The following is a 27,412-nucleotide window of genomic DNA, read 5'->3' on the forward strand; positions in this document are numbered from 1 at the left end:
ATGAGGTTAAGCCACCGTGGCTCTGTTGTCTTGTGACAACAGAGCCACGGTGGCAGTTGTCTTGTGATCAGAAGGTTGATGGCTCAATTCCAGCTCCCTCCTGCTACATGCCAATGTGCCCCCTACTGATCTGTGCATTAAATAAATGTGTGAATATGACTCTAGTCTAAAGTGCTTTCATGACTGGAAAAGTGCTTTATTTACTATTTTGAAGTAAACTAAATGATTTGAGTAAGACTGACTTAAATCTGTTATCTTAAACGTACTTAATAAATTTGTAAAAATAAATTAACAAATTGAGTTGGATACATTTAATAAATTCAGTTGGATAAACTTAATTCAATTGCTTGTTACCTACAGAAGCAATTCAATTAAGTTGGTTCAACTCTTTTCTTTTTAGAGTGTGTTTTATAGTTGATCCACTGTCAGTTGTTGACCTCAACCTACATGCAACCTTCGTAATAATAATTCAACATTGAATTAACATCTTTTGCCAACAAGCCAACAGCGAAGCAGCTGTGTGGTTGGGCCATCCCACTCATGTAAATGGTGGGGGTGTACCGCTCCACTAGTAAGTTGTAGATGTTTTTGTGTCAATATATCCCACGCAAACAGTCAGTGAGATTTGTTATGAACAAGTAAGAAAATGTACAGAAAGGAATCAGCACCGACTATCCTCTACAGTGCTTTATTTAAAACATGATAACCCGCTCAGTAATAAAATGCTCTGACCCAGAGCTTGGATGAGGAGGAGAGGAGGGGAAGGGTTGCGGCAAAACAGCTGACATTGATGAGATGTTGATCAGACAAATGCATTTTCAGATTTCAACGACAAACATTGATTCAATGACACAGTTTCAACGTTAGTTGAGCTGGATGGTTGTTTGATGGTTGATCCACCGTCATTTGTCGACTTCAACCAAAAATCAACCATTAATCAGCCCTCGGCATTTCAGTCATCAGATTTCAACCACAAAACAACATTGATTCAATGACACAGTTTCAACGGTTTGATTGGATGGTTGTTTGATGGTTGATCCACCGTCATTTGTCGACTTCAACCAAAAATCAACGATTCTAACTATTTTTCAATGTAGATTTAACATCGTGTGCTATCTGGGATCAACTTTCAGATGCTTCCCTGCTCTAACACACCTGAATCAAATGAATGGCTCATTACCAGGCCTGTTCAGAGCTGATCCCGGCCTGTTGGACTAAGGATACATCTAAAAGTTGCAGGACGGCTCAGTTGAGCACCTCTGCATTAAAGCTTAGCTGAATGATGAAAACAAAGTAAAACTGCTGTAGTCATTTTGTTGTTCCACTTTTTTCTTAAACCTGGTTTCTACAAACCAAATTTCTCTCTCTGTTTTTCATTTTATATTTACACAGATTTAAACATATTTATCCTTATGCTTAATTTAAGTTGAAAATAAATTGTCTGACAATTATATGTTCAGGGCAAGCAGATTAAATTATATAATTTTAATTTAGATCTACTTTTGGAAAATCAACACATTTGACTGATGGGATACAAAATACAAAATTTTATTTTTATTCGGTTAAGGAATTGTCGTTCAGTGGCTGCGTACTTGTCCGTCCTTTGTGCACTGGAGTTTTTTCTCCAGTCATTTATTTCCCAGTGTGCGACATAATTATATATATATATACCTATATATATACACTAACCCTAACCCTTTTTTTTTTTTTGAAGCTGAAATTACTTTTCAAGCTGAACCTCCAGCGATCTGGGTGATTTTTTTTCAAATAGAGCAGAAACCCATTACCAAGATGCAGTTTATAAACAACTAACAAAAATCAACTCTTGAGACAGATATATCAAATGTACTTATTTAACTTCTTTAAGAAGTGTACTAGCGTCAATAATCATACACGAAATAATGGTCAAAATGTTGAAGAAATAAACGTGACTGAAAATAAATTAACTATTTTTTAAAAAGTAAGAGAACCAAGTTGCCAATTTCGGTTCACTTTTTCACCTTGAACCACGAGGTGAATATGTTGCCAACCAATCACCGTCCATTGTGCTCCCATCGTTTTAAAGAATAACCAATAGACAATCGCTGAGCGTAAGCAATTGTCCAATAGCAACTATGTTGTTTTCAGTGGGCGTGTCTCCCACTGTCGTGAAAGAAACTAGCTGCGCTTCTGATCACAGAATCCTACCAGGAGCTTTGTGCTAGATGGAGGTTGTGTGCGGACTCCAACGGCTCCAGCAGGCCCTCCAGTAGAAGCCTGCGTTGAGGTAAGGAAAATATTTTCACCGTAGTCTGGGATTTTATTCAATTCAATCGGCCGTTAGGTTGTAATCTCATGCTTACCAGTTTGCTGCTCTCTTTGTTTGTGTTCTTGTATTAAGATAGCCGGAAAACACATTTAATTTGTTAATGAATTTTATTTTTTTTTCTTTTTTTTTTCTTCCTCCTTTTTCCTAACTCTTTCTTCCTCCGAGGCATTTTCCTCGGCTGTTCATGCAAGTTTCACACCAGGTGTGATGGATCTCAGTGTGCGTTGAGTTCTTCGGTGTCACCAAATTCTAATCAATAATCCCTCAATCGAAGGGAAGTAAGAAGTACTTTGGTCTCATGGGTCGTGATCAGGAACACCTGTAAACGTAAAGAGGGCTCCGCGCGCCGTCTGCTGTGGGGTTTAGGCCGAGAACAGGGGAGATATCGCTTCCAGAGCAGGACATGGGTAAGCGCAAATCGAGTTAGTAGGGAGAGGGCCGCACCGGACCTGAACACACCCTCAACATGAAGGAAAAATCCAAAAATGCGGCCCGGACGCGTCGGGAGAAGGAAAACAGTGAGTTTTACGAACTGGCCAAGCTGCTGCCGCTTCCTTCTGCCATCACCTCCCAACTGGATAAAGCCTCAATCATCCGCCTGACTACCAGCTACCTGAAGATGAGAACCGTATTTCCTGAGGGTAAGAGGCCTGGCTGTGATACTTCTATGCAAAGCACCACAGAGCAAACAAAAGTGGCCATTATCCAAATAAATATTTCTTCCGACTATGCAACTATTGTTACTTTTTTTAGTACACCAGTACAAAACTTTGTAAAATCTACTTTATTGAACAGGACATCTTCAAACCTCAGACTTGGAGCTCATTACCAAAGATAAATCGTTAAAACAGTGGAAGCATGCTAAAAGTTGACCAAGCTTATAAAAGGTGGTCAGTTATTATAAATGTGTGTGTGTGTGTGTGGGGGGGAGTACGGCCCCAATCACTGTGCTGATATCAGAAAAAATAAGAAATGAGGCCCCGTCCTGCGTGACGTTCATGGGGCCATTGATATTGTGTGATCTACACGTGTGATCCATGAACGTATGGTATGGAGCCTTGTAGCAATGAAGTTGTTGATGTGAAATATAAAGATTGGCTTCTTGCAGAAAATGTGCGTTCTATTGATTGGCAAAGTTATTATGATGTTATGATCCTGGAGCATAGGCTTGTAGCCTATCTGGATTATATATAGTTGTTTAAACATGCTGATGAGAGTAATCTTACCCTCCAGTTATTTGGGAAGACTTTCCTCAGCTACCCCATTACAGCATTTTGTTGTGTGGCAGCGCTGGGCTACCTGCACAGCTTTAGCCCTCAGTCCTTCCTTCAATGAGCTCTACTGTTTTAAAGTGGTGCGCAGCTCTCACACCATCTCACTTCCCAGCCTAACCTGCACAACGGTACAGAAAAAAGGCAGAAACATAATTTAAATGCCCTTAATGAACTTTGTTAGCTTGTTTTAAAAGGTGTCGCTGTTAAATTAGTCTACAACCACCCAGGTTTGGTTGACCGAATTCGCCTAAATGCATAATTACTGTTAAAAAATAATGAATGCATTTATTGTTCTTGTTCATTTGTAGTTACATTTTTTTACTTACACAACTGTTTGATTAGGTGAAGGTCAATTAAAAAGTAAAATGATGCATACAAATAAGTGAGTAAATAAATAAATGATCGAGTCATTATTTCAGAAAGAGAAATTATTTCTTCATCGTTGATCTTAATTTTAACAGCATTTGGGCGAGGGTGCATGCTTGAAACTTTTCTAGAAAAGGCTTAAAGTGGAAGAATGTTTTCTCCTCCATTTCGCCATGAAATCGTCCACATCCAAAGTGATTTTCTGCTTCTCTTACTGCTCCTACCATCTGACAGGCTTGGAGCGCTTATTCATCGCATGCGGACCCTGACATTTATTTTGCCATAAGTTCATAATTATGTTATTATTAATATTATTATATGATGTTATTGTGTAGCATGCCATTTCTTATTTTAAAGTCTTTGTGTGTATTTGCGTGTCTCTTGAAACGAAAATATTAAATATAATGTTGATACGCTATATTCTTCCTCCCTCCTTTTTCTGGAGTCTTGTATTTTGTTGGGTTGATCGCTTTTATTTTATAGATTTATGTTAGTAGTTGTGAAGCTACGTCAATTTTATTCAGTCATTTTTAACCTTAATTGTTTTTTTTTGTTTGTTTTTGTTTTACCTGAATCATTGATAGCGTCAAACACCCTCCTTAGAAGAGCTTTAGGGTTAACAGATTATTCTTATGCCTATAATGTGTTGATGAATTCAGGTGAGTCCACAAGTGAGCCTAACTGTTTACCATTTTTTAACTCCTTTGCAGCAAGTCAGAAATTATTTCTAGTCTTGAGTTCTATTATTATTATTATTATTATTATTATTATTATTATTATTATTATTATTATTATTATTATTATCCAAGCCTTCAGTACATTCCAGCTACGCGGAACTGTGATCGCCGCACGCCGCTTGTTTACTCTGCAGATCGGGATTTATATCTCAATGCGACTCGCTGCAGCGCATTCACTTTGCGGGCCTTAGTTCATCTGAGATCTGTTTCGTTTCAGAAAAACTAATTGTTGCGTGTTTCATACATTCATACATATATAAAAACAAAGCTAGTTGAAAGACAATCAGGCTGACTTTAGTCCTGCAGGCTTTCTTGACTTCACTGTAAATTTCACATGGGTTTGCAGTGCTGCAGTTCCGGAAGATTCTACAGTAATTGTAAAGCATTTTCTTTATAACAACACATCAGCGACTCACAGAAGTGTAGGTCCCATTTATCTATTGCCATCATAACAGACAGTTTGATTTCTGATAGTTACTGCAGTGTCAGTATCAGTGTCTTATTTGTTTTCAAAAAGACAAAGAAGACGCCTTCTTTTTGTCCACTCATAGTGTGTTTTAGTAACTGTTCTTGTATGTTAACGTATCTTCCTGCAGGCCTTGGGGAGTCCTGGGGTCATGTGAACCGCAGCTCTCTGGATGGTGTCAGCCTGGAATTAGGCTCCCATCTTTTACAGGTACTGCCTAAAGGCTTGACTTGTAGTACATTGAAAGAATATTATTATTATTATTGTTGTTGCTGTTATTGTTGTTGATGTTGTTAAGCCAAGCTGGATGGACTGTGTGTATGGAGGGGGGCTTGGTAGCTGTCACCATCTGCCTCCTGCTGCCTTCATTCTCCTTGCTTTGAGAGTGAAATGAGTTGAACACATTCCTGGTCACGCACACATCGTGCCTGTCCTGCTCCCCCCCTCACATCAGCAGCAACACAATGGAGTGCATCTGCAGGGCTCCGGGCTAACAAAAAGGAGAATCTAAAAACAAAGATTGCCTGGTATTGATTTGAACGATTTGTCAATAATACATTCTCACCATAAACATTAAAACAAACTTCACTGCTGGAAGGAGAGGACCTCTGAGTAAGGTGAAGTGAATACACTGATAGTTATGCAAACAGGCAGTTTGCTAAACAAATAGTTATTAAGAATGGTGCAATGGATTTTCATGACAAACTATTTTCTTTTCTATTAAATATTTTGGCATGTAACTAACGTGGAATAACTCTGAAAGTTACCAACTGTACAACCTCTGCCATAATACAAAAATAATCACATCAGAAACATGACATAAATTAATCAGTTTGAAATGATATTGCAATAACAAATGTCCAGGTTAAGGAAACAAACTTTGGTCATATAACTTGCATTATTTTAATAAATATCACCATAATTCCAAATAATCTGCAAATAAGACTGACTGAAATACTATGTGCATGGTAATAACACAATGTCAGTACTTCTCACTGACCAATTTTAACTTGCAGCATGCAGTATAAACCTGCATAAAAATCTGCAGACAGGCAGTGAAAATAAAACTTTACTCATCAGGTTGACTCTAGCTCTGAAAAATAGTAAATCGGAGAAGCTGATATTTCTTACAGTTAACTTTATTTTAATAAAATGTATGTTTAACCTTTTTGGACAAAATATTGAAATTAAAAACCTCATTTTCAAGAGACAGTACAGTTTTTCTATTAACAGTTAAACACACGTAACAACAACAAAAAAAGAAATAGAAAAAAATTCATTATGAGTGTTACCAAAATATGTGAAAGAAATTAGATTCTAGGACCTATTGATTTTTACTGGGAAGAACCCAAAAATGATCAGCTAACAGCAGAACTCTCAGTCTGATTAATACTGGACATTTTGGACATGATTTCTTGAACATCTAAAAAAATGTAAATTGATCTAGCCCATGATCTAAAAATGTAGTGTTAATGTCAGACTTAAAAAGCTGAAGTTGCAAGCTGTTACTGAAATGCTTTTCTGTCAGACAGTATTATTTCTTTCTTTATATTTTCTACCAAGTAAAGTTGGTGAGCAATCTATTCTGTTTTGATTATTGGTATACAATTCAATAGCAGTAATAATAATAATAATAATAATAATAATAATAATAATAATAGAAGAAGAAGAAAACTATCTTACAATGCTATGGAAATTAAAACCTCTTTGGTTAAACAAAATCTTCTAAAAATGATTCCATCACTTTTAGTTGAGACCATCTGGCACTGTTTCAGTGTTTGATGTCTTATTCGTTTGACAGCTGTACTCTGTAACAGTGTGACACTTGCTATGAAATTTTAACAATAAATGTGATATTTTATTGAAAAAAAGACACAACTTTTTTTTCAGAAAAAACCCCAAATATTAGTCTTGGTCTGATAATAGTCTTTTTTTTTTCTTCCAGACATTAGATGGATTCATTTTTGTGGTTGCTCCAGATGGAAAAATAATGTATATCTCAGAGACAGCGTCAGTGCACTTGGGTCTATCACAGGTTAGTTTTTAAAAGCCTGTTCTGTTACCCAATGGTCCTTTCACATCCCAGGTCAGAGCTGAATGTTCCCTTCAACAGGTAGAGTTGACAGGAAACAGCATTTATGAATACATTCATCCATCAGACCATGATGAAATGAAAGCGGTCCTCACAGTCCACCAACCTTACCATTCCCATTTTGTACAAGGTAATCTCTCATGCAACCCTACAGTTTTGCAAAATGTGAGTCATGAACTTACTGCACAACATGAATAACTTCACAATTTATACGTCTTTGCAGAGTATGAGATGGAGCGCTCCTTCTTCCTAAGAATGAAATGTGTCCTGGCTAAAAGAAATGCTGGTCTCACCTGTGGAGGCTACAAGGTACAACAGTCACACTGCTGAACCACTCATAACGCTGCTTGGTTCTTTGTTCGTTTATGTACCCTATAACCTAGAGGATAAGGACACCTGGAATAAGACAAAGGGATGTCTATTAGGCTCCCAAGAGAACATGAAAATAAAAAAAGCAATATATTGAAACTTAAAATTTGTCATACCGTCTTCATTTAGATTTTAAATTGTTGTGAGATGAAAATTTATTTCTTGCAGGAAATGAAACACATCTGTCAAGACATGGTGAAACAATACTGAAGCAGTGTCAACTTTAAAAACTAATTTATGTGTTTTAGTAGTTACATTTTATTTAGAAATGTTATGATGGGTGTTATTTATAGCCTTCTCAATAATCAATAGAAAAATCTTTATTGGCATTTCAGCAACCAAACCCTTTTTATAACTCATTTTATTCCACTGGTAGTTTGATTAATCATATTTGGTGATGAGCTTGCAAGGCCTTCCTGCCATTTTCCTACTATGCGCCACAATTATTTAATAGATGCTGGAACACTAATGATAAAAAGTCCACAAACCCTTTACTTGTACAAGCTTATCTTTTTCATTTTCAGTCTGAACATGGTTTAATTTTTTAGCATAAACTTAAAAATAGTCAAATGAACAGTTTCCTAAAAATCCCTTTATAGCACAAGAACAAGAACAATTACACAAGAACTAGTACAATGTCAAGTTTATTGTAGTCAGAAAAAATACTCTAGTGACAATCGCTCTGCCAAGGAAATTAAATTTTGACATACTTCATTATAAAGCATGTCAACACTTTATAATACATTATAAACCTAATTTCGCCGTCATTTTTTTCTTCTTTATTTTTTTTTGCCTCCGAGTCATTTCATTTTGAGTATTGGCCAATCCTGAGGGACGAGGCCCAATATTTCAAAAATACATTTAAAAAATAAAGAGCAAAGAAAAAGACAAAGGATATACTTTATTTATCATTTAACATAACACTGAGGCTGTGTAAGTCAAGTGCAGATATTTTGTTTTGGTGCAGCAGTTTTGGTTAAATTTAACATTTGACAAAATGAAGAACTATATTTAATTTAGAACAGGATCACCAGTACGGTTAGCATGTATGATTCCATTGCAAAGTGGAATGAGTGGGTCTCCTTTCTGCTCTGCTGCATCAAGTTCTCTGTAAGTGTGAGGGGCTCACTGCCGCTCTGAACTCTTGTTGTAAGTGCAGTACTTGATAGGCATTTTCTTAACCTACATACAAAAGAACCACAGACAACATTAGTTTTCAACCAAGCTTTTGCAAAAGAAGACACAGCAAACCGCTTCCCCCCGGTGGGACGTGCCCGGAACACTTCGCCAGGGAGGCGTCCAGGAGGCATCCTGACCAGATGCCCGAGCCTCAACTGGCTCCTCTCGACGTGGAGGAGCAGCGGCTCTACTCTGAGTACATGATGACTGAGCTTCTCACCCTATCTCTAAGGGAGCTAAAACCTTTAAATGAAAAACAAAATAGTAATGTAAGAGTGATAACACATAATAATTCTAACAGTACTATCAAGGCTTTTTTTCCCATTTAGTTGCCAAAGTCTAAAATAAACCAGAGAAAGCAGCTAGGTTTGTCACTCTTTTGAAAAAAGTCGCTAAAAGGGTCTGAGCAGTCTGAACAGTTGTGAAAAACGTTGCTACTGTAAGTTGGCAGCAGTGCTTTTACTTCAAGCTGATGCTATGTTCAGCTTCGCTTTATGGCCGTCACTGCTGCAAATTGCCAGGCACATGTTGTTTCAAGACAGTCTGACTCTGTATCACGTAACTGTATATACTGACTGTTATTCAAGTCAATAGCACTTTTAAAACAGCTGACCAAAGTGCTTCACAACCAACCTTTAGAAAAAATAGAAATAAAATTAAATTTAGTATTCTTCCATGTGTACTTAAAATGAATATGCATCCCTGATTGGGATTAACACCGTATTCTGAAACCACGTGATCAGGCCAATTTTCGATGACGTGATCAGATCGGGATATCGCTAATTAGATTTCAGTTATGTTTAAATATTAGTACAGCACACTTACAATCTACTCTTTATAATGGCACTGTGCCATAAATGAAAGTCAATGTCAATAATTCAATTATCATTAACAACCTAAATGTATTGTTAATACAATTGATTTAGTTATTACGTAGGTGGATTTGGTATAGTTTTGTACTTCCTGCATAAAAGAAACAAGTGCTGTGTCTGAGTCTAACTTCACGTCTAACTATAGATATTGACAAAAGTGTCATCATTGATCTATTGATCAACATCCTTGTTGATTAACTCTGAGATGCCATTTTATTAATGGTCGAAATAAATAAATGAACTGGAAAATTGATAAATACCAACAGCATGCTCTTTTTTCCTTATTCTTCTGAATTAAAGTGCCTGATGTATGATTTTGTGTGTGACTTCTCTGGTCCAGGTTATCCACTGCAGTGGCTACCTGAAGATCCGTCAGTACAGTCTGGACATGTCTCCATTTGACGGCTGCTATCAGAACATCGGTCTGGTGGCCGTTGGTCACTCGTTACCACCCAGCGCTGTAACAGAAATCAAACTGTACTGCAACATGTTCATGTTCAGAGCCAGCCTGGACATGAAACTAATCTTCCTTGACTCACGGTGTGCTCTTCTATGGTGAAGCCAATCTGCCTGTACACACTTGGATACATTAATTAACGTCAATTATTGTGACTAAAGTATAATATTTAAAGCAGAGTAATTGTTATATAACTTGTTGATTATATCACCTCAGACACATGATGACATAAAACTGCACTGTAAAAAGTTTGAAAGTGGTTTAACTAGAAAATGAAGGTCCACCTACTGCCTTGAAAATGCAATTTAAGTCAACGAGAAAATTTTATAGGTTTTAACTCAGAAATTAAAGTTCATTAAGTTTTTTTAACAAGAGGCAAGTTGTGTAAACATTGGTTTTTAAATTCACTAATCTTGAATTGTGAGTTTTAACTTAATGCTGCAAATTAAACCAAGTAATCATTTCACAATATACAAGAAAAAACTTCCCTCACCTAAAAAGCATATATTTCTCTATTATGTTCACTCACAATATCAAGTTAAAATAACTACTTATTTTACTTTAGAATAATTAAAATTCTTGTTTCAAACTGCATGAACAAAATTTTATGAATTTTATTAAACATCACAATGAATTAAGCTCAAAACCATTTAGTGTTAACAGGACATTATCCCTAAGCTTTGGAAACTGTCAGTTGCATTAAAGTAAACATTTGCCTTAATAAGACACAAAAGCCAGATCAATGTAACACACTTCCATCTCAATCACAGAGGCACACAGGATACAAAAACATGCCATTAACATGCCACACTGAGAAATAGTCTTTTTCTTCTTTCATTTTTTTAAGTGCTAACCTAAAAATTCTAGTCTATTCAACACTTGGAGGTTTGACAAAATAAATAAAATATTAACACAACTTTGTTTACCCTTTATTCTTCAGACTCACACATTTAGGTTCAAAATCTAAAACTCGCTACATTTATTTAGAGTAAAGAGTTGAAGACTAAAAGTAGCTCAAATGTTTTACAGTGTGTCATCAGAGCTAAATGGTTTGTGTCTTTTCAGAAGAAGTAACAGCTCCCTTTAATGTGGGTCATTCCATGTAATGAAAAGCATTCTTGTGTTGTCTTCCTCAGAGTTGCAGAGCTAACAGGCTATGAGCCTCAGGATCTCATAGAGAAGACTCTCTATCATCATGTCCACATCTGTGACTCTCTCCACCTGCGCTATGCACATAATTTGCGTTAGTTTGGATTTTATTCAATTTTCTTCTTCTGTAGAAAACAAAATCTGTTACAGCTTTAAAATGCTGTTGGATATTACATTCTTTTTTATTATACGAGGACATTAAGAAATATATACAACTTTTCATTTAATTGCTGTTTGTTACTAGAAGTAACAAACAGCAATTAAACAGCAGTTTGTAGCACTGCACCAAACTGATTATGAGTTGGCATGACTTTGTGTATATATTTGTGTGTTATTTTTAAACAGATGCAGAGAGCAAGTTAATATTGTAATACTAGTTTTACAGCTCATCTATATCATCTTTGATAGTCTTCGCCATAAATACCCATCAGACCTAATTGTTCACCACATAATTGACTCCTTTCCTTCTCCTTGTAGTATTGGTGAAAGGTCAAGTCACAACAAGATATTACCGTTTCTTGGCCAAAGAAGGTGGTTGGGTCTGGGTTCAGAGTTATGCAACTATTGTGCACAACAGCCGCTCATCCCGACCTCACTGCATCGTCAGCGTCAACTATGTCCTTACGTAAGTGTTGTTCCAGCTCCTGGAACCATACTTTCTAATGTCTGTTAGAGTCAATTGTGCTATGTTAAGAAGCTGGTGAGATGTTTCCTCGCAAAAAACTTGGTGAAACACTGAGTTGTTTGAGTTTGATCTTTAAAAAAAGGAGTGTTACTCTTTTTACGTGGAGTGTTGCTTTGAATTCAAACTTGATCTGAAACTTTAGTGCAGAGATGTTTACGTTCAGCTTGCACTCTCTGCCTGAGGTGTCTTGATGATGCACATTTCTTCCTGAATAAGAATGGACCAAAGAAACAGCTGGCAGAGCAAGTTCTAAGAGTGAAATTTAAGACTAGGCTTAAAAAGACCTTAAAGTCTTACTTCAATTTCTAAATTAAATATTGAGTAGAGTTAAATAACTTAGTCAGATTAGAAACAGACATGGTAAGTTAAAGAAGCAGCAGCTTGTATTTTCTTAACTGCTGTTTGTTGGATGCATCACTCAGAATGGTTTGCATTTTGATGCAAACATCTTGACTTCTGATTTTACATGTCGCCATATCTTATTATTTATGCATGGCTATTATATTACATACATTAGAAAGACATCTCCTCCCGCTCAGAGGAAACCACTGCACATGTCTGGAACTCCGCGTGCGAGTAAACGGAGAGGCGATGGGTGATAACAGACAAGTAAATCAGCACTGTATCAGAGTTCTTTCATTGGTATTTTGGTTAGGTGTGGTGAAAGTTTAATTTTATGTCTTTAAAAATCATTTAGTTGATTCTTAAAACGGTTAAGAATCCAAAAGTAAAATGTACTTTTTCTTAGCTTTGCATCATGTCATGATGTTATTCCCTCATCAAAAATATATGTGGAGTGTTGCTTTGATTCTTTCATGCAAGTTTGAGAAATCCTTTAATTTCCTTGGCAACCATTCCACCTCACAGATCAGCCTTCCCCTGCAACTCCCCCACTCTGCCTCTTCAGACTAGCGGCAGCAGCAATTAACAGACACCTGGTGGAAATGTGCATCTACTGAACTCATCATACAAACTACTTCTCAGCAGAACGCTGGTAAAAACATTGTTACATTTTTTATGAAGGAACATTGTAATGGCTTCCTGAAGGTGGAGTGTCGGAAAGAAAAGGAGCCTAACCCTAACTCTGGAAAATATATAATACTGCTCCTTTAAATGACTGTCAATAAGAAAGTATTGATGATAAACAAGGAAATTAAAAGATTTCTTTTTATTGCAGATGTGAAACTGTATGAATAAACTGCACAAGTTTATTCATATAATCTGACATCTTATTCATAAAAGATGTCGGATATATCCACAGAGTAGACAGGAATGACTGAGATCACTGTGTGCTGTCATTCAATGATTGAGAAGATAATGAATAAATGTAATGAATTTATGCAAACCATTGCTGAGAACCAATTAACTATAAGTTAATTTTAAAGAATTACATGCATTCTGCAAGCAAGTACTTAGCAAAAAACATGGCAAAAGTTTTAAACTAATTTCTGTTCATGTTGTTTTCATTGCTCCTGCTGAAGACTAAAGCAAACTGGAAACAGAAAATTGCAGACATAACTGCAGATATTCTTCTGTTACCTCAAAGTGCAGCCTCTGTTACAGAGTTTGCTGTACATGCTTATGTGTTGGCTTTGACATTAGTGAGAGCTCTCCTGTGGCATATTCTCCTGGCAGCTCAGTTGTAAATATGGGGGCAGAAGCTGAAGACTGTCTGCATATGTCATGATACCTCATTTTATCCAAAATGAGGTATCATTATGGAGAGAGAGAGCGAGAGAGAGAGAGAGAGAGAGAGAGAAAGAGAGAGAGAGAGAGAGAGAGAGAGAGAGAGAGAGAGAGAGAGAGAGAGAGAGAGAGAGAGAGAGAGAAAATCCCCCAATGATTTTGAAAGTTTGTTCTCTGACAAATAATTAAACAGTCTATGATTTTTATGGTAGTTTTATTTTAAAAGTGAGAGATGGAATATCAAGATGACACTTTAGAAAATTAAATGATATTTAAATAAAAAATAATTTGCATTTCATTGAGTGAACTAGGTATTTCATCCCCTAACAACAACTAACATTGGTTGGCACAGACCACTAACACACCCTAATCTCAGTGAAGTCGTTACCTGGATTAGAGGCACTTGTTCCTAATTGTCACCTGTATAGAAGGTCACCTGCCAACAGACTCGGTGACACTATAGAAGACATAAAGAAGTCAAGCTGAATCATTATAAACAAAAACTTGAACTAGTGAAAACAGTGAAGTTTTTAGGTGTTATATTTGAAGAAAGCTTAACTTGGAAACATCAAATAGAATCAGTTCAAAATAAATGTAAAAAAGTGAATAATTTGTTAAGATGTCTCTGGACAGGAACGGGGAGCTTCAAGAAGTGCACTGTTGGGAGTCTATCAGGCTCTCATGAGATCTACTCTGGATTATGGGTGTATAGCATATATGGCAGTTTTCTGAACTATCAACTATCAAGTTCAGAAAACTTGATAGTGAGCAAACACAAGGATTGAGAATTTGTTGTGGGGCTTTCAGAACATCATCTTTAGCTGCTCTACAAGTAGAAACTGGTGAACTTCCGTTAAGATTAAGAAGGTTGAAACTAATGTATGTACTGGATGAACCTTCAAGGACATAAGTATAATCATCCAGCTAAGATGGTGCTGAAGGATTGTTGGGAACATCATAAATTAAATTGTAATAGTTTTGAATGGATTGGGGACATAAAGGCAAAACATCTTGGTTTAACTATGTTCAAGTATAGTGTTACAGATCCTCAGTCTGAAATTCCACCATGGTTATTTATATCTCCAGAAGTTGATCTTCAATTAAGGGAAATTCTTAAAAAGGGAAAGACTCCAGAATGGGTTGTAGTTCATAGATATTTTGAAAGTTATAAAGACAGCATAGTCATATACACAGATGGATCTAAAGATCCAAATAGTGGTAGAACTGGGGCAGCAATAAATATCCCGCACCATAAAGTCTTGATTAAGAGGAGAACATCTGATCATTTAGCTGTTTTTACAATTGAATTAGCAGCCATTATTTTTAGCCTTAGAATGGTTGCTTGATAATGACTTTAGAGAAGAAAGTACATTTATTATAGTATCAGATAGTCAAGCAGCATTATTAAGTATTAAATCTGGCAAATCTTGCAGATTAGATGTAATATTAAGAATATTCCAATTATTAGTTCATCTACATAGCAAGAAATGCTTGGTCCGATTTGTCTGGATTCCTGCACATGCAGGTATTGAAGGAAATGAGGAAGTAGATATTCTAGCTAAGCAGGCCTTGAAATCAGAAATTGTTCATTTGAATATTCCTTTAAGAAAAATGAGGGTAAATCTATTATTCAAAAAGAAATGATTAAGATTTGGCAGGAGCAATGGGATAACCATGATAATGGGAGACAACTATATGCAATTCAAAAGAGTGTGGGAGGTAGTAATTGTCTGAGTAGAAGGCGGAGAGAGGAAGTAGTTATGACTCGACTTAGAATTGGACATTCTGGACTTAACAGTTCGCTCTTTAAAATAGGAAAGCATGAGACTGGGGCTTGTAATTATTGCAATCAGATGGAAACAGTGGAGCATGTCTTGTTAGAATGTGATAAATACTCAGAGGAACGTCAGCTTCTAAAATCATTACTAAGCAGAAAGAATATAGGACTGTCTATGATCAATCTATTAGGTAATAAATCAAATTTAGTTAGAAATCTCTTATTTAGGTTCTTAAATAACACTGGGTTAATGAGTCGTATTTAGAATATGTGTAAGTATGTGTGGGTATGCCAGTACATGCTCATGCATTCATACATATATTTAATGAGTGTGTTAAGATGTGAATTTGCACATCATACACATCATTGAGGTGGGTTAAATTCCCTCTGACATCACTGATGACCACACTCCAGTCTGGTAGGTGGCGGTAAATGCACCTTAAGTTGGATGCCAGCCGCCAATAAAAATCAAAAGAAGAAGAAGACGACTCAGTGACACGCCAACATCTCCACCATGGCAAGACTAAAGAGCTGTCTAAAGATGTCAGGGACAAAATTGTTGAGTTACACAAGACTGGAATGGGTTACTAAGCCATAAATAAGTAAGAAGCTGAATGAGAAGCTGACAACTGTTGGTGCAATTATTTGGAAGTGTAAGAAGTGCATTACTGTCAATTAACCTAGGCCTGGAGCTCCATGCAAGATGTCGCCTCATGGAGTCTTATTGATCTTGAGAAAGTTGAAAGATCAGCCATACTGGAGGAACTGGTTAATGATCTCAAGGCAGCTGGGACCACAGCCTCTAAAAAACCACTGGCTGAGACCATAGCCTGCAGAGCATGCAAGGCTCCTCTGCTCAAGAAGGCTTGCATCCAGGCCCGCCTCAAGTTTGCCAATGAACATATTAATGACTTTGTGAGAGACTGGGAGAAGGTGCTCTGTATAACAGTTGTTAAAAGGGTAAACGACGTCACACTGGACTCAGGATCTGCACCAGTTTATTCGTAAAAGATACAGTGTGGGTATGGCATACACACAGTCCCCAGCTTAGGCAGCTTCTTCTTTTATATATATATATCAGTGACGTGCAGTGAGGTGCAAAGCTGGTGAGGCACCTCACTGTATATCTGATTAATCATAATCAGATATACAAATGTAGACCACCTGCATGTTATTTACATAAGGAAATTTCTTATTTCGCGCATGCAGACAATGCTGGAAGTCAAAAAGACAATTCTTTTACATACCATGCATGGCCGCACTGCCGCGGTAGAATAATTCTGTTAACAATGAAACTTGGAAATTTAGGTATAATTAATTTCGTGCTATGCCCCACAGCAAAGGGAAAAACAGTTTAAGTACAACTCAAAACCACGTCTTTCTCGCTCTGCATTGGCACTCGTTGCCATAGCAACTGACAACAACGCCCCTAAAAAACACTGAAATATTTCCCACACAGAGCAAAACATTCATTTTGTTGCAGTGGTATGGTTTTAGGCTTAATGTTTATTTTTGCGATTATTAATAAGTGATTGCTGTGGTAAGAGGAGAAAACTATAAATATATCGCTTTCACTTTACTGTCTGGCTAGCTCGTTGCTGACTCTTACTCTGCAGTTGTGGAGTCAATTTTTGAATCTCTTTGATCCATAAAAAGCATCACAATTTTAAAGGCTTGCATCTGTTTTACTTTCTTCGGTTCAATACTGATAATTAGCACAATATTTACTGCTCATGAATTTAACAGTCCACATCCAGTATGCAAGTAGGTTGCTTAAATTTCTGATATTAGTTTTAGATACTGAAATGTCTCTCACCATGAGCAACAGTCAAAAGCAATGTGCAACTACACATAAAGCAATACAAACTTCTCAAAAATACTATGTAGTTGCATTTTATTCAAGCAGCAGTCGATAACTTTAATAAAAAATATGTTTTCTCCATATTTGTTAAAGCTGTCACCATGTCGTAGCAGTTTGTTATGAGACAGATAATCTGTGAAAACAATCAATCTCCTCCATCTCCTTCCTGAATTACTATTACTGGTTAAACTAATGCACCGTTCTGACCAAAACAACCAATCAGAACTAGTAGGATGCTCTTAGCACTGTCAATTAGCCTCATTCATCACCACTAAATATGCTAATGGTGGTGGAGAAACAATTTATCATTACAAGAAACTAGAGATGTGCCGATCAGGTTTTTTCCTGCCGATTCCGATCACCCATGAGGGCCGATCACCGATACCGATCACCGATACCGATCACATAATTATTATTTTTTTTATAATAAGCACTACCGATTGGATTATGTAGAAAAAGGAACCATGAATTCACCGTAATTTAGACAAAAACTTGTTTTTAATAACTTTTTCCAAGAAAAACAAAACAGGCATTGTGCAAATTGTACTGCTATCAGTAATACTATCTTTAACAGAGTGAAAACATATGAAGGCTCTGAAGAGGCTAAATAATGCAAAAAGTCTAAATAAAACCTCTCAACATTGCCAAAAAATTTAAGTATAAAACTTAACATTCAAAGGCAAATACAGGATCCATTACAATAAACAATCGGAGTTACTGAATGAAAACTTCCTGATCTGCGGCTGATTACTGCTAGTTCTGATTGGCTGTTTCTGACTGAGCGGAGTAATTATGCAGAACAGGGAAGAGATCGATTACTTTTTCAGAGATTATCTGTCTCATGTTAGGACAGCGAAAGTTTTAATACGTATGTAAAATTTATTATTTTTTAAGTTAGATGCTGCAGCTTTAAGCAGAGGTTCGGTGTGAGCAGCGGTTCACTAGCGAGAGCAGAACCAGCGTCTTACATCGCAGCTCGAAGACTTCAATAATTTTCCAGATTATTTGTGACAGTCATGCTTATCCCGAATGAGTGTAGCTGTGTGCTGCTTTACCTGCTATCTGATCCTCCATATGTCTTTTTTACTGCAGTGAGCCTCAATGTAGCCAAACTCGTCAAGTATGGCATTGTTTTTATGTCATATTAGATTCGTCGTGTTGATGCATTTTGACATGCTTCACCCCACGTGCTTCAATTTTCCGCTGCAACAGCAAACTTCCCCATTCACTCAATGCGTCATGGTTCCACAGACATCAATTAGGATTTGTTGCTGCGCGCTTGCGCAGTGTGAAGGAAAGAGGAAACCAGCTGCACAGGCAGGCTGCAAAATGAGATGCAGGTGATCGGTTTGTGTGATCGGCGACAACAGACCGTGATCGGCGATCACCGGCCGATTATGATCGGTGGCCGATCAATCGGCACACCTCTACAAGAAACTGTTTATCTGCCATCATTGGTAGCTATGCTAACTAAACTGAGCATTCACAGTTTGAATCTGCACAGCTCTGTGTTATGCTAGCTGCAGCATGGCACAAATCAAGGGGGAGGAAGGATGAGCAGCACCACATGAGATTGTGATTGACAGCACTAAAACTCTCCTGCCACTGACTGATTGTTTCTAGCACTGGGAGAAAACAGAGAAAATAGATTTTTCACAGATTACCTCTCATACCATGCTGTCACAAACATAATGACAATTTTTTAAAAATATGTGAAAAAAAAACAATTTTTTATAAAAGTTACTGCAGCTTTAATTTCACTTAGGAGAGGACGGGTCAGGAGGGACGTGGGTTATAACTGCTGCTGACTGACTCCTCTGTTGTTAAGTGGTAAAAGGCACAGGGAACAAGTTAAATATATGAATATGTTGGTTATTTGTTTTCTTAATTCATTAAATGCTAGTGAAATGGAGGCAAACAGTAGTCTGTAGCTAAATAGTTGATAATCTCACAGTCTATTCACTTCTCTTGGAGAAAAACTGGGTTATAAATTAACACTCTTGCCTTTTTCTCTCTCCCTCTCTCTATTTTGTTTTTGAAAACCTGATTTTATAACTTTTCTTAGCAGCATAGTAACTGCTTCAGTTGTTAGTGGAAGCTATATGCAGCTGCAGTTTCTACTGAGTGCAGCTGCGTCACCGTGTAAAGGTGACATGCATGTAGAATGAATCACTATTTTTCTCAAGTAATGCTCATCCAGGTTTTTTTGTTGCCTCAAACCATCCTGGATGGTAATAACACTTAGGCAAGAAATCGATTCCCATTTCCCAGTAGTGAGATGCCTGATTATCCAGACACAGATCTTAATCTCCCTATGTATTTGATAGGACAGCTTTTCCACTGTGGATTGTTTGCTAAAGGCCTTGCTGCAATCCTTCTGGTAAAACAAGTTTCCCAACAGCAGCTACAGCCTTCTTAACACATCCCAGTTCTTCCCAGCAGTTATGCTCATACAGACACAAAAACGCGGCACTTCACATGCTGCGTTTTTAAGCTCCATGATTAGGCTTTAATTTCCAACAGATGGTGAGGATTTTCTTCACCTAGAAGAAAACGCACAGGTATACAAGAACTGTTTATGACCTTTAATAAATAGCCATGGTCCTGGGAAACCTCTTTGTGTAGTTACTGACCAAAACTTTTGTGCTTTTTTTGTTAGGGAAGCAGAATATAAAGGTCTTCAGTTTTCTCTGGATCAGGTTACATCCAAGGCCTCCTTCATGTTCAGCACCAATAGTGTCACCAACAGCCTTCCAGAGAACTGCAAAACCCTCAAAAGCAGAGTGATCCGGCTCAAGACCAAATCTAGACTTTCACCATACACTCAGGTGAGATTTCTGTGTTTTGTTGCAATACCATTCAGATTACAGGTTACAGGTTGTGCTGCAAATGAGTGAACTGGGGTCATTGCAATAAAACGGTTTCTGAAAGCAGATAGACCACAAGCAGCATGTTATGTAAATGAAAATGACTTATTCAATCCTAATAATATTTACAGTTCTAGTCAGTGTATTACACACAACCACTGTGGCCATGACATTAATATTGTTTTTAACAATTTAAGGAAATTCATACAATCCATACAAGGTCAATATTGTACATAGAGACTCAGATATATACATATATGAAAATTTTAATTTAAAAAGGAGATGCTGAGAGTTCTAGAACAGGGGTCCTCAAATCCCATCTTTGAGGGTCAGTGTCCTGCAACTTTTAGATGTGTGCCTGGTTCAACACAGTTCAACAGTGATGTGCACAGACATTTTGAGGCGCAGGTTTTCAAGTTTTAAAAAAAGGGCACCTTGTGCAACAAATGAAACCATCGGCAAATTGTTGATTGCACTTCTTGCACAATTTTCTAAATCTTAAATCACATAAACTCATTCCAGAAAATAAATACTTTTGTCTTTGAAGATATCTTCCAATAAAAACTAACTGAACGGAGAGCACAATTTGTTAAATTTGAAACTGAATATCAGAAGCCTATACCACCATTCCTACGCTTCAGGTACAGCCCATGGTCCTCCTTCAACCAAATGTCACAAATTTAGCTACATCCATCCACCAGACCATGAGTGACACCCAGACCATGCTGTCACTCTACTTCACCACAGATCTCCGCAGTCTTAAAAAACACCCGAGTCGGACATCTGCAACATTATGCATTGGCATTACTGTCCTCCACACAGACACTCTTGGTCATATGCATTCCTATAATTTCACATTGCCTAACTCCATCCCTTCTATCTGGTCATGTCACAATCCAACTTCCTTCTTCCGTCATTACAATAAACATTATGTGAATCTTTCCAATGTCCATCTACTCTACTGGTCCTCGTTGTTTATCACAAAACAAGTGTTGAGCAGATGATGAGCAGTGGTGCATGTTGTGGCTCCAACATGCACCACTGCACCCCAACAGCATTCACATTCTCTTCATCTCTTCATCGCTGCCTGCCAGTCTCCATATAAAATCTTCAAAGCTATTCTGAATTACTACTGCTGTAATTCTCCTCCTGATTATCTTTATCACAGGGAAGCCTCCCTGTGATAGCCGTGATAAAGATAATCTGCTGCCGTGTTCCTCTCGCTACAATACCCTCTCTCAGCAACCTTAGGCGAGTGTTCAACTATGTCCATTTATGTGTCATTTTTTATGTTTATTTTTTTTCTAACCAGTTTACGTATTGTTCAAAAGTGTACTAAGGGCACAAAAATAAGCAAAAAGAGTTGAATAGTGGTGAAAAAAAAATCACCACTATTGTTTTATAATTAGGGATCCCTGCTAAATGTACAGCTTACGCAGCTGTACATTACAAAACCTAAAATGATTACATTTAAGACATGATGATTGTATGTAAACTTCTGACCACAACTTCCAAATTTTTAAAAATATTTGGGTATTATGGGTATTTTGTAGAAAAACTATGGTCTCTTCCTCTTTCAAAAGATTCCCTTTTTCTTTTAAAGTTATCAGTTATCTATTCTTGGATTCTAAGATCATAAATGTATCCTTCTTTTGTGTCTGTTACAGAAATGTAAAAAAGTTATTTCTCTTAAACTGCAATTTAAGTTGGTTCCAGCTCACTATTCAGACCTCACCTTCATCTTACCTACAATGGGTGATTGCACATGCAATTTCTTTTATTTGTGCAAAGCTGACTCCTTTGTGAGTTCTAATTGAGCCAGTAGGTTAAGGACTACAAAAGTAGTTCTTGACGAAAAGCCGCTTCAGTTTCTACAGGGAGCAGGACAGAAATCTGACCGTTAACAACCAAGTGTTTAGCATGACAGATAAACCTTTCAGCAGTGGGCTTGCTGTTGTGGATGGGTGCCAAACACTAAAAAAGTTTGGCATGTCCCAGTGGATCTGTTTGGGTTTTCTAACCTATAGCTTATTGATGTATTTGCTAATTGTTTTTACAAAAAACTCAAACAGGATTTTTATTTTTATTTTTTTTTTTTTGCTTATGTTAAAACTTGTTTGTTGTCCACAGTAACATTCAAAGGAATTCCTACATTTTGAAATAAAATCCTGAAACCCAACAGTTTTATTTGCCAAGTTTCTTAACATATTTCTTCTTGCACTCTGTCTCCATGTTGCAGTATCCTAGCTTCAACACAGAGTCTGACCTGGACAGTCCATGGGGAAGCAGTCCTCTGACAGACTCAGCTTCCCCTCAGCTGAGTGAACACATGGAAGCCTCTTACAGCTACAGAAACTTATCTGATCCACGGAGTCTCTGCTGCAGTTTATTTGAAGAGCAGCACCACACCACCAGTGATATCGACACACACATCCACACACATGGTCAAGGGCAGAGTTGTGAGAGGGGTCCATGTGATGCAAGTCGATATTTTCTTGGAGATCCACCAACCAGCAGGGATACATGGTTCAGCACAGCCCAGTCCTTTATACCACTGAGTAAAAGGTATTTGGACAATCATGATGGATACAATCGCAGTTTGGCAAGCATCTCAGCAATCCAGAGCAAGCAAGGTAAGGACTTACAACATGGCTAAATATGCCCTACCTAAATATGTGAGCAAAAGTATAGGACATAGTATGACCAAAACTAGAAAGGAGACTCTTGTGTCAAGTGCGGTAATATTGATTCAAGTTAATTCTTCTGACTGTTGTGTAAAAACACAAATTCTTTCTCTTTCTGCAGGCCGAGCCCACTGGGAGGAAGACAGCATAGTCAGCTCTCCAGGTGGAGGCTCAGTCAGTGACTCAGGAGATCTGTATCAAGCAGATCACCACTCCTGCAGCCCAGAGGAGCCCAGTAAGATTGAGACTCTGTTAAGAGCCACACAGCAGATGATCAAGAAAGAAGAGAATCAAATGCAGCTATGCAAGAGCTTTGAAAATACACCTGCAGGCATTGTCAATGGACTTCACAGGGGTGCTGCTTCAGGTTTTACTTCTGAGTACACTCAACGGTCCTTACAAACTATGGTGTGCCGAAGTTTTAGCCAAGTGATAAGCCCTGCTTCTAGTCCTACCCCTTTATCCAGATTTAGCAGTCCTAGTGCTGAGTGTTCGCACAGGCCCAAAGACTACCACCAGACTGACATGAATCCTCTTCCTTTGCAGTTACACAACCCATTTGGTCGGTTGGGTGCCTGCACAGCTTTACCTACACCAGCACCTGCACTCTACCCCTCTCACAGTCACCCACGATCATATGTGTACAGACATCCTTCATATTCCTTGACAGGCTACACTCTGGAGCACCTGTATGACCCTGAGAACCTGTGGGGCTACTGTACTTCTGCTAGCACTGAGACACTACAATCACTTTCTTGTACCAGGAGAACAAAATTCTGGACATAAAGGGCAGTCATTCATTGTCACCAACAGTAGCATTAGCTCCCACAAAGGGACTACAGTGACATAGCTTGTACAAGCTGGCTATCTGGTTAATATATTTCCCTTTATAGGAAATATATTAATTCCCTATAAAGGGAATATATTAATTCCCTAAGGGAATTAATATATTTCTGAGTGTGTGAAAAATATTCACAAGATGAAATAACGAAATCATAGTAGAATACCAGTGCCTGAACTCTTAACAGATAATTTTATTTCAGTCTGTCGTTGTGTCCTTGGGCAATACACTTCACCCGCATTGCCTGCTGGTGCTGGTCTGAGGTTTCGGTGGCAGCCTCACCTTTGTCAGACTGCCCCAAAGCAGCTGTGGTTACTATCCAGTAGCTTGCCACCTCAGTGTGTGAATGTGTGTGTGAGTGGATGACTGAATGTAGTGTGAAGCTCTTTGGGGTCCTCTGGATTTGACAAGGCACTGTACAAGTACAAGCCATTTACAATTCCATCCAAGTTTATGTATTTTATTTTTCCTGTTTTAAGACCGAAAGGATCATCTGACCTGACTACAACACATTTATTAAACCCACACTAAAATATGAGGAGCCAGTTAGAGAGTATCAAACGGTAGCTTCTCTTGGCATTTAGAGGCCTATTTTCATCCCCATTGTGTTACAGTAATTACTGAGGTGAAAACTTGAAAACTAGCCATGTTCCAATTTCTGAAGTTAAGCCAAGAGTCAAGGAGTTTTTTATTCAGGTCAGCCTGTATCATTATCGGATTGAATGAAGTAGCTGTTGGTGGGAAGTCGTCTAGGAAGTGAAAAACTGCAAGTGAAAGAGCTGTCTTCCTGCGACATTTCTAACATTTGGGAAAATAAAATTATAGGTAGTCTGGTTACTGTCCCTGTTTATCCCGCAAGCAATTCATTTTAGAAAGTGTTCATCTTGTATGTGTGATTTTCTTGTCAGATAATGGTATAAAAAATCTGAGTTCTGTTGATGTGGTCAATTCATTTGCTAGAGCACACAATGAGCTTTCTAAAATTTTGTACTGCAACAATTAGAGATATGTAAAGTTATCAATGTCTGCTTTGGATCAAGTTGATCCCCTCACACACTTGTATGCATAACAATTTTCTGCGCTTTCTCACTCATCTTTGAGGAAGAGGGTAAACAAAGGGACAGATACACTCATGACCGCCATAATACAAATTAAACATGATCTGACATTGAGATCTGCTCATACTGAAAGAATAACTGGATATTTATAGATGTTGATAATCGAAAGAGGCCTAAAGAAGATTGGGTCCATGTGCAACGTGAGGAGATGCCAGGCCAAGCAGCTCAAATGGCATGGTTACAATGATGGATCACAGAAGAAACTGTTGATAAACTTGGCTTCAAGTGTCAAGATTACCTTTTCTGACAGCTTCTAAGTTAACCTATATTATACAAGTGTGTGTTTTTTTTATTTGGATTGCTAAACCTGTTTCATTACTCAGTTATTTATAGTGTTACTATAAATATGCTTTGAAGAGAAAATCCTTTCATGTGTACATGTGCAAAAGCTGTGTTTATTGAATAAATATTTCCACATAAATGTGAAAAATGAGTTTGAAATGAATGCAGTCAGATTCAATTTAACAGAGTGTATTTTGACAGATTTAAAAAAAATATCATTAAGGGATTGCAGGGATGACTTGTGCTTCTATCTGTTGCTTTTATTGGGTTTTTTGGTCCTGCAATGTCTAAAACATTGACATTTGTAATAAAATCTGATGAAAATTTCCATTATAGACTTGAGGCATTTTTTTCCCTCAGTGGAGATTATACTATACTATACTATACTATACTAAAAAGCTCAGCAAGTGCCACGTTTGGTCTGAAAGCGGTGTCCAAGAGGAAATTAACTGCCACCATTTTCATCTATAAAACTGCAACTGAAGTTTTGTGACTTCAGTTCACTGACTCCTTGCAGTTTGTAAAGCCTATCCATACAAACTGCATGGATAGGCTTGGCTGCAATTCAACCTGGGGAGACTCGCATAAGAAAAAACTGTGATTAGAAAGTTTTATTTGACAGGAATTAAATAAGATTTTGATGCTCTGACCCTGGCAGAAGATTCGAAGTTGGAAGCCTGAATGAGCTCCAACAACATGCATACCTGAAGCAGTCCAATAGCATCATTTCAGAAGACCATCGGTCTGAGAGTTGTATTCATTAAAAGTATGCTAACCACAGATTGCATGTCTATTTAAATCTCAGAGCACTCAAAGAGCTGCTGAAAGCTGTTGTAGTTGGCCCAAACTTAAATAAGATGGATTTCTGGAAATACAGTAAAAGTGCAGGATCTTTGTAACGCACAGATAGCGTAACATATTCTTTTCATCATCAAGATTGGAAATAGGAGAGAATGTTTTTAAGGAGGTTGTTTTCCTCATCTCTTCCAGTATGTGCGAAATATAGGGCAAATTATCAATCAAATTTTATTTGTATAACACATTTCAGCAGCAAGGCTGAAATGTGTGCTTTACATCAGGGGTGTCACACTCCAGTCCTCAAGGGCCACTTTCCTGCAGTTTTTAGATGTGACACAGGTACAAAACACTAGAATGAAATGACTTAATTACCTCCTCCTTGTGTAATTAAGGTTCTCCAGACCTCTGCTTATGACCTAATTATTCTATTTAGGTGTGGTGCAGCAGAGGCACATCTAGAAGTTGCAGAGCAGTGGCCCTTGAGGAGGTTGACACCTGTGCTTTACATCCTAAACACAGCCATGCAATATAGAATCAATAATCAAAACATTACATTAAGTCAAGTGCCATCATTAAATTCGTAATTGATTACATTTCAAATACAACTTGTTAAGGAATAATTTTTTATACAATTAAATTTAGCAACAAATCTGGCTCTGATTCTTCCTTTTGATCCCGGATTCTCTCGCGTGGCCACGTGTCCCCACAAAAACACAACAATGCGTGTTGACGTCACAGAATTTAATCCAATCAGAAGAATGTATAAGATAGAACAGGAAACTGAAGAAACACAGATACAAACATGGGTTACCTGAGACAAGAAGACAGAGAAATATCAAGGACATCCTTGGAGAAAGAGCTGGTGCAGAAGTAAAATAAATCAGCTTTTTCTGAATTGTTTTCCTTGTGCACAAACTTTTATACCTGTAGATGTGTTTTCCTCTTTAATGTATTCAAATAAGGCGTATCTCTAGTTGACCAACTGGAAGGCATCTCTGGCCCTTTTTGAATTTAGAAAAGTCCCTGCAATTTGTTCACAAGATCAAACACCTTTTGTTAAATAAGGTAGAAGCAGACTCTCCGAATTCATGGTGGTTTATGGTTTTCACAGATCAGTGTGAAAAGCTAGAACTTCCTACTGATTGTTGTCCAGACAGACAAAGAGCAGATCAGAGATCTTGGCAAACCATCTGCTTTAACTACAGTAAAATAAAGATCAATAGGCCAGAATATGTTATACATTTTAAAACTATAATTATGGTGTTTCAATCAAGTCATGATAAATTCTAAAACTAACTTATTTTAAATTTATTTCCGTAACACTATCCGGCCTCCTGCGGCTCTACAGCCATCTGGTCAAAGAGAAACAGATGAAGGAACCTCAAAGGTAGCTGTGAAATTCTGGTTTCTCTTCTGCTCTGCCAGGAACAAACCTGTAATTCTGTATTTTAATTCAAAAAAAGGCTACATTTATCTTCCAGGAACCCAATTTGTTCTTCTGCACTCAGCATCTCCAAAATTTAGTCCTGATATCAAACCAAAAG

At 37.6% G+C, this 27,412-nt stretch overlaps 1 protein-coding gene across 3 annotated transcripts; it reads left to right on the plus strand.

Moving 5' to 3' along the window:
* Positions 1–1,739: 1,739 nt before the first annotated feature.
* Positions 1,740–25,398, plus strand: sim1a (SIM bHLH transcription factor 1a). 3 transcript variants are annotated; one of them, XM_008432858.3, is made up of 12 exons: positions 1,740–2,266; positions 2,474–2,949; positions 5,282–5,361; positions 7,097–7,186; positions 7,265–7,373; positions 7,467–7,552; positions 10,004–10,203; positions 11,257–11,363; positions 11,747–11,894; positions 19,938–20,106; positions 22,385–22,778; positions 22,951–25,398. In XM_008432858.3, exons 2-12 carry the CDS (start codon positions 2,775–2,777, stop codon positions 23,613–23,615), a joined length of 2,223 nt encoding a protein of 740 aa, XP_008431080.2. In that variant the 5' UTR covers positions 1,740–2,266; positions 2,474–2,774; the 3' UTR covers positions 23,616–25,398. The 3 variants fall into 3 exon arrangements, with proteins under 3 accessions (XP_008431080.2, XP_017164703.1, XP_017164706.1); XM_017309214.2 differs by having other exon boundaries at positions 1,740–2,949; XM_017309217.2 differs by lacking the exons at positions 1,740–2,266; positions 2,474–2,949; positions 5,282–5,361 and having other exon boundaries at positions 7,110–7,186; positions 7,269–7,373.
* The last annotated feature ends 2,014 nt before the right edge of the window (positions 25,399–27,412 follow it).

Source organism: Poecilia reticulata, chromosome 16 (assembly GCF_904066995.2).
Source record: "Poecilia reticulata chromosome 16, P_reticulata-male-v2, whole genome shotgun sequence".
In the NCBI taxonomy this organism is placed as follows: domain Eukaryota; kingdom Metazoa; phylum Chordata; class Actinopteri; order Cyprinodontiformes; family Poeciliidae; genus Poecilia; species Poecilia reticulata.